Source organism: Microtus ochrogaster, chromosome 8, assembly GCF_000317375.1.
Source record: "Microtus ochrogaster isolate Prairie Vole_2 chromosome 8, MicOch1.0, whole genome shotgun sequence".
In the NCBI taxonomy this organism is placed as follows: Eukaryota; Metazoa; Chordata; class Mammalia; order Rodentia; family Cricetidae; genus Microtus; species Microtus ochrogaster.
Genome location: NC_022015.1, coordinates 65,795,827 through 65,804,465, shown reverse-complemented (window position 1 = coordinate 65,804,465; position 8,639 = coordinate 65,795,827). Strand labels below are relative to the sequence as shown.

At 38.1% G+C, this 8,639-nt stretch overlaps 1 protein-coding gene across 2 annotated transcripts in view; it reads right to left on the bottom strand.

The window, feature by feature from the left end:
* The window catches only part of Exoc6 (exocyst complex component 6), a 151,189-nt gene that overhangs the window by 41,978 nt on the left and 100,572 nt on the right, over positions 1 to 8,639 (bottom strand). For both annotated transcript variants that reach the window (XM_005352193.3, XM_005352194.3), the window contains exon 19: positions 5,898 to 6,039. In XM_005352193.3, coding sequence (XP_005352250.2) covers positions 5,898 to 6,039 — 142 coding nt within the window. The remainder of the gene's footprint in view (positions 1 to 5,897; positions 6,040 to 8,639) is intronic.

Sequence of the window (8,639 nt, the reverse complement as noted above, 5' to 3'; positions counted from 1 at the left end):
GTATCACAGAGACTTTCTAGCTTATTCATTTGTTTTCAGGGTAGGACTCCAGAAGTGACAGTATCACAGAGACTTTCTAGTTTATTCATTTGTTTCTCTCTTCAACAAATAAAAACTTACAGGCATTTCACTATGGACACAGCCTTCCTAGTCTTTCCATTTGGGGAGGGTGTGGAATTTAATTAATCTGTCCCATATGGCTGAAAATCTCTTTTTGTCCCCCTTCACACCATCCCCTAATTATAGGATATATTCTTTAGGTCTCTCTCATTGTGTGAGTTTCTAATTCTGTCATCTTAATCATATCATACTCAAAGAATTCACTAATTTCATATATTTCCTCTTCCAAAATGTCTGCAACCAATTTCTCCTTTGTATTTCCACTTCCTAATACCAGGTTCTGTTTATTTTTGAAAAGGAAAAGCTTAAGTCTTTTAGCACGTCTTCCTGCTTTCTGCCTCTCCCTTGATCCAGTTTAATTTCCATGTGAAGCTCAGGATAGCTTCTTAAGATACAGATTTCATAAAGTCTTGATTTTTTTCCAAGTTAAAAATAAATTTATTTTGCAACAATATTAAGATGGAAGATATTATGTTAAGTAAAATAAGCCAGACATATAAAGATAAATCTCACAGCTGGGGAGCTCTTAGTCGGGAAAGTCCTTGCCTTGCATGCATGAGGACCCGAGTCTAGATGTCCAGCACCCATGCAAAAAGCTATATTTTTTTTATATATGTCTATATTCCCAGCTCTGGGAACGTGGAGATAGGCACGTCCCTGGAGCTCACTCCATCAGCCTAGCTAAATGAGAAATTTCCAGGTTCAATGAGAGACCCTGACTCAAAACATAAGGTAGAGAGCAACTGAAGAAAACAAACATAGACTTGTGGCCTCCATGTCCAATTATACACACGTGCCTGAGATGCCTAAGTCTATACACACACATCCTCCTCCCTCCCTTCCCCACATACACACCATGGCACCTCTATGAGCTGATACCACAGTAAGTAAAACAGGTAAGAGCCTTTCTTTCAAAAATCTGTCCGGACCATGCAGGCATCCTTCAGGAACAAAGGGACAGAACTACAGAGCTACTGGCTGAAAGGGCCTACTTGCTCACTTAAAGCTTCCAGCTTTCCAGGCTTAAACAGTCCACACTATGAGTGGACTGTATTTTCTTCACTCTCATGTGTGTCCTAATCTCTTTTAATAATATCAGCTGCCCATGTGAGACAAGACTACCTGAGAACAGTATCTTCTCTTCAATCTAAAATAAACATATAAATTGCTTTTTTATGAACTACATTGTCCCTATTTTAAACATTTCTGGTTTGATCATGGCTTACCACAGACATATCGCATTCTGTCTCACTGTCATGACAAATCTCACAAAGCTGTGTGACCTGTCCCAATCACTCACAGAAAGATGCTTCATTTGAGCCTAGATTTCCATTATTCCTAAGCCCAGTGTCTTTCCACCTGTTTTTCTATTGAGTGCTATTGATTGTCTTTCCCTGGTTGCTCACGTGTATCTTTTATATGCAAACTTAGCATCAAGTCTTGATTTAAAAGCCTCAGTAAGAGTGGAGAGATGGTTCAGTGGTGAAGGACTTGCCACCACATCTGGAATGCTGAGGTGGATCCCTAGGACCCACGTGGAAGAAGGACAGAACTAACACCATGCATTTTCCTTTGACACCCCCCCCCACACACACACAGACAAGCACATATTTTCCACTTTATTTTTAAGACATGGTTGGTTTCTCAAGGAACTTGGAGCTTGTGATTCTGCTAGTCTGGCTACAAATTGAGCTACAGGATCTACCTGTCTCTGGCTACTAGCTGGCACTTGCAGATGTGTGCCACCATGCCCAGTTTTTTACATGGGTGCTGGCAATAAGACCCTGGGTCTCATGCTTACAGACTGTGCCAGCTTCCCAGTCCCATTATATACAGATTTCAGAAAGCCAAAGCTTCAATTATTTCAAAGTACATCCTGGCTACTAAGAAAGGATAGTTTGAGCTTTCTTCATTGCTGCTTTAAAACACTTGAACTGTGGCAATCCTCCTGCCTCAGTCTTCCAAGTGCCACCATGCCCTTGAGTCTGGGCTTTGTTAGTAGAGTGCAGAAAACAGAACAGTGTATTTGGCAGTCCAACTGCATATTACAGTGGTACCCTTAGATCAAGGCATCAGACAATGCCAGTGAAGACAGTCAAATTCACGGGCGACACCGAGAGGGTAACGAGCAGTTTTCAGAGCGTCAACTCAGGAATGAAGGTTTGTGTCTGGAGCGTTGCTCTAAGTAGGTACAGAGTTGTCAGTCTATGTCAGATGCACACATGACCAAATGAGCAGCAGGAGGATGTGGGTAGCTGAAATCAGTTTGTATTTTATCTGAACAGTCATGTGTTGTGGGAGCAGTTGAGTTCAACTAGAAAAGGGCAAACTTTCTCTAATGCATATAAAGAAGACAGCTCTACAGGGCATTTCCCTTTTGGTGAGAACATCTTTAACAAAAAGGCACAATCTAGACTAGTGGTAACTCCAGGCTATAGCAGAACTTCTCACTTAAAAGAACTTACTCAGAGAGCAAGTAGTTTCAGGTCAATACAATCCAATTCCAATCATGGAACACATTTTCTGAAGTATACTTAATCCTTCCAATCAGGTGCTCAAGGTAGGGCTGGACAACTACACAGCAGGGCTATTCCACAGCACAGTATGCATCTCCAAGTCTGCTCCTGTATCCAGAGCCAGACGACCTCATCATGGAGGAGTATGAGAGCAGGTGTGCCATGACCGTGGGGGGGGGGGGAAGGATTCAATGATTGTTTAGCTTCTAAGATTCTTTATCTGGGCTGCTTGCATTTCTTCTGCATATCCCAGGTGAATGACAAGATGCTAAGATTGCCACCTACTTATTAAGAATTCCAGCCTTCCCCCATCTAGTCAAATTCCTCTTCCTGCATACCTTTCTTCTTTCCCTGTCCTAACATGTAGAAAATGTATATATTGCATTAATGTTGAAAACAAGCTTTATATTTTAAAAGTTCTCCCCTAGACTTAAAAATGATTGTTTGGCCGGGCTGTGGTGGCGCACGCCTTTAATCCCAGCACTCGGGAGGCAGAGGCAGGCGGATCTCTGTGAGTTCGAGACCAGCCTGGTCTACAAGAGCTAGTTCCAGGACAGGCTCCAAAACCACAGAGAAACCCTGTCTCGAAAACCCCCCCAAAAAAAAAATGATTGTTTAAAACATGATAAAAACTTATTTTTGACGTCTTTTTAAATACTTATAATATTAAAGACAGTTTCATGTTCACACAATACATATAGCAATCACTAAAAGTTGCGAGTGGATGGGAGTATATATTTTTTTCTTTTAGAAAGAGTACAGGAGAGTTCATCATTATCTATAAACTCACTGTTGAAATTAAAAGATACCTTTTGGAAAATATTCAACATGGGAGGTAGTAAAATAAACATACAAAAATTCATATTTGTTCATTAAGAACAGAATATGTGATACTATATTAAGAAATAATGATTACAGGGCATCAGTGGAATGGTTTAGTAGGCAAAGGTGCTTGCAACCAAGCCTGATGGCCTGAGTTTGATCCCTGGAATCCACATGATAGAAGAAAAGAACTGATTCCTACATGTTGTCTTCTGACCTCCACATACATGCCATGACAAATGCGTGAACACACATAAATTTATAAACTAAATTTGCAAAATACACTAAATTTACAAAAATATTGTCAAAAAGGAAAAATAAACATAGCCAAAAAAACATTAAAAGTAATGATTAGAGCAGTTCTGCATGATAATCTTAAAGAGCAGAGCCAACCGAAGGTAAAACCACAAAGGAAGAAGAAATGGTGCCAAGTTTCAGTCACCTCCTTCCATGTCTCTGGGCCGAGACTCAGTTCCAACAGAGGAAGATTTGCCCCACGTGCACCTGGCACCAGACTGCACTTCCTTTCTTGGTCTTCTCTGGGAAAATAACAAGGTGCCTGTAGTAACGGCCAAAGGAATGACTAGAAGAAGGAATCATCCTAGAGAGGGTGAGAGGCAATGCCTGGTGGGGTTGTAGTATGTGCTTCTCTCTAGTCCTTCACAGGGAAGAAGGAGAACGAGAGCTGGACACCAGAAAGCAGCCTACGCAGATCACAATGTCTATCACTTAGCAACATGTGTAACCAAGAAGACACAACTGAACTCAATGGGAGGTCCAACTACCAATTATTACTAAAGTTTTGTTGTATTTATTTATTTGTTGTGTGTAGACAAAGGTGAGCACAGGCTCACACCACAGCACGCATGTAGAGATCAGAGAGCAACTTGTGGGAGTTTTCTTCACCTACCATGTGAGCTCTGCGGATGAACTCAGGTCACTAGGCGTGGCAGAAAGTGCCTTTACCGAATGAACCAGCCAGTTAGCCAAATACCTAGTTATTTTGAAGCCACACTAAAGACAAAATAATACAAAATGAATCAAGCAATATTTGTGTGAAATATTGACATAAGCAATAGCAAACTGTAATGATCTCAAAACACAACTTCTTAAAGAAACCAGTTAAGTTAGGGGTACTGCTCAGTGGTAGGAGGGTAGGCTTAGAATTGTGCCAGATCTAGGGTTCAATTCCCAGCACCAGAAAAGGAGGTGGAAAATGTAATGTTGGGGTGGAAGGGTACAGGAGAGAGGGAAGGCAGGAAGTGGAGGATACTGTGAGGATGGTCTACCAAGACTCAGTATGTGTGGACCTCTAAGGACATCTGCTAATTAAATTAAATCTGCAAATTAAAAACAAAAGAGAAGGGATGGAGAGATAAAGGGGGAAAGAAAGGAGGATGGAGAGGAGGGCCAAATAATCTGTAGATAGAGAATAATAATTGATCCGAGCTTAGAAAATTTTAAATGGTACATTTTTAGGTCAAATATTTTTATCAATACAAAACAAATATTTTACAAATGAGAATTTTACTTTGGAGAAAAATAAAAGTTTTCTGGTAAAATAAAGTTAGAATCACTTTCTAGGAAAAGGCAAATGTTTTCCCCCTAGCAAGATACATTATACACAGGCACACAAATATTTTATATTTGTTACCGGAGGAAAAAAAAACCCATATTATTTCTGGTTTAGTTGAAGGCTGATGATATTAATTTTTTTGCCCCCCCCATCCAGAAAATTTTCTGCAATCTTTCCAGTGCCCTACTGACTTTCAACTGTCAGTGGAGGCGTCTGACCCCTTTCATCATTTAATCAGGGAACCATTCATCTGAGAATACTGTTGGAAAATGACAAAAATTCCTGGCTAGCTAGTTAGGGCTGGAAGTCTGATACAAACCCATTTCTGAGGTGTGTGTAACAAGGCTACTAACAGCAGGAGCTCTAAAGCTCATTAGTCAATGTCAATACTAGACCACAGATGCAAACCCTGCAGTATAAACAAAATGATGTAGAAAAAAACCTGCAGCTATCAAGGCTGGAAAACACTTTAGAAATGAGGAACAAAACTGTAGAAGCACCATTTGCTGCAGAAGGTCTTAAGATGTTCAGGAAAAGTAAAAATGACAAGCTTGGGGTTGTTTCATTTAGAGCAGGCATCCTAGGAGAGTTCCAGAGAGGCAGCAAGGACCAGAGGGAGGAGATCATTTCTTTTGCTACCTTGATACAAATCACCACATCAGTGAAGCTCTTTGAGGCTATTAATGTATATAACTGAGATAATTTTTCATCCTGGAAGGAGTTAACTACACTTCTAAATCTGCCAAAAATGTAGTTAAATTGGTTCTTCTTCCTTGTCAAGCTGTCCTACTATATACAACTTTCCATAATAATTAAATGTAGGTTTCTAGAGAAAGCATGAGAGTTGGCCAATATGTACTTACATTCACACTGTATGACATCTAGGTTAAACTGCTGAACGGCTCCCATGCTTATCTGTTTTAACTCGCTGTCCAGTAGCATCTGCATTAAGGATGTTGACAGATGCTGGCAGGCTGACATGCAAGCTGTTTGGGCAACTTTCCCCTATGTAAAACAAACAACCAAATCAAAAGTAAACAAAAGTAAGCCTGGAAATACATTATAAAATAGCACAAGATTGTACACTGGGCACTCTTGTTGGTATAATACTGATTGTTGGTCTTTCTGCTTCTATTCTACAAGGCTGAGCACTTGTATCCTAAGAATTAAAATTCATCTTTCTCAGAATACAATATTATTAAAATGCTAACTACACAAATGAAAATTATACATTTTGAAGATATATTTCAGATCTCTTGAAATAATGTAACACTTTAAATGCACAAGAAAATATGGCATTTGTTACATTAAATTACCATACTGACAAAACAGCTTATTCATATGATGCCCACTGAGCTCTCCTTTATATGTCTAAGAACAAAGGAAGTCAACTGTGTAACATAAGCTGCTCTTGTTACCGCTACTTAAACTGTACCTATAAATCAAAGCACACTTCAAGACAGAGTCCTCACCTCTCCTCGGCACAGAGTTACCACAGTTACCAGTGGGGAAAAGCGGCTTGCTCCTCTGACTTCAGCTTCACTTCTAGTCAGCATGTAATTACAGAAACTAATACTCATGGCACTCTTTCAGTATGATACATGACTCACTTTAAGCTCTAGAGGTTCTAGATAACTTTCATTGACAGTCTTACTTGAATTTTCTTAAAATATGAGTTTTTTAGGTTTGCTGTATAGATTGCACAGTTGGATCACAATGAGTATAAATTGCCTTTTTCAGAGGGGCGGAGACAGGGTATCACTATGTAGCTCTGGCTGGGCTGAAACTCACTATGGCTAGCATTAAACACCCAGAGATTTGTCCATCTCTGCTTCCTGAGCATTGGGATTAAAGACATATCCCATGTATAACTCGCTTCTTTAGGCAGTACTTGCATTTGAAGCAGATGTTTAACAGTATAAAGTCATTTAGGTCAAAGTTTTCCAGTGTGAGCCTCCTAGGGTGGCTGCCTTCAAATGATTCTATGATTAGGTGATGAGCTAACTGCTTTGATGGGAGTCAAAGACTAGGATTAGGGTTAGGAAAATAATGATTTTCAGGGGACATGACATGTTTGCATCATTTCAATCAACAAATATTTACCCAGTGATATCTGATAATTGTGTTTTCTTCCTACTAATCACAAAGGCAAACAGAGCGACAAACCAAAAAACCATCTTTCAAACATAGATGCTACAATATACTAAAAGAAAATGTTTACATAGAGTTGATATAAAAAGTCATAAGGAAAATAAATACATTTCAGAATACTTGTTCTTTAAATTACATATTAAAACTCAGACTAGAACCAAACTGCTTATGGATGGGTGCTTAGCAGTTAGGCACCATGCATAGCAGAAAACTAAATATCTGACATGCAGTGTCAATTTCTCAATCAAAAACCTCAGAGATAAAAGCCAATGCAAACAATATATTTGACAGATACTGATGAATTGCCAAAAAAAGAATGCAACAAACAATAAAAAACCCAGCATGCTCAAAAGGCTCCACACTCAAGCGGAATTAGTCTGAGAGACATGCAGCTCCATTCTCCAAGCAGAATGATATCAATATGAATGGGAGGGGAATAAAAGCAGAAAAAAGAGAAATCAGTGGCATGTCATTTAATTTCGGTGTAGTATGTTTGCAAACACTTCATAGAAACGTTATTTTGACTTAATGGAACACAACTACATTTTTAGCTTAATGTACTTCTCCATCAGTTTAGCGCTATGGTCTATTATATTGTTACATGACAAAGTACTAGCAACTAGTTTGAAAAAGCACACTAATAAATTGTCCAAAAATTATTTAACTCACTTTGTTAATAAACATTCTACACATTTTAAGTGGCATTATTTTAACATAGGTTCAGAGGCAAAAATAACAGTACAATAGTTCTAGAGTCAAAAATGATGACAAGATTATAAGCAATTCCATAAATCTGGTGGAATCAGGCAATGGAAATACAAAAGTAAGTTTGCTTTGTAGTTAAATAATATTTATTTATAACAGTAAAGTCTTAATATTAAACTTCTTTTGATTAGGCATAATGGATACAGGCTTACTGTTCTGTTTTAAAGTACAAAGTACAAAATTTTATAAATTTTTTAAATAAAATAAATTATTCCTTTTATACATTAAAATTTAAGTTAATGTTATCAAAGATTCAGATTGTTGAAATTTTTAAAAGCTTATATTTTATAAGATACACACTATTTTCTAGATATCCACTTTGATTTCAGAAAATAAAGAACAATTTTTAAATTTTATCTACTTATTTTATATAGAAAAATTTTAATGTCTTTAATATTTTTGCACTCAAAAACATATTTGCAACTGATATTTCATGCCTAAGACTCTTGGCTATTTTAATAACCCAAATACACCTCCCTGAACACTATTATAACTGGTAACATTGACTCTCTGAATACTGTTTTAGCTAGTTACATTTGACTCCCTGAATACTGTTATAACTAGTAACAATGACTCCCTGAACACTATTATAACTAGTAACATTGACTCCCTGAACACTGTTATAACTAGTAACATTGACTCCCTGAACACTGTTATAACCAGTAACATTGACTCCCTGAACACTGTTA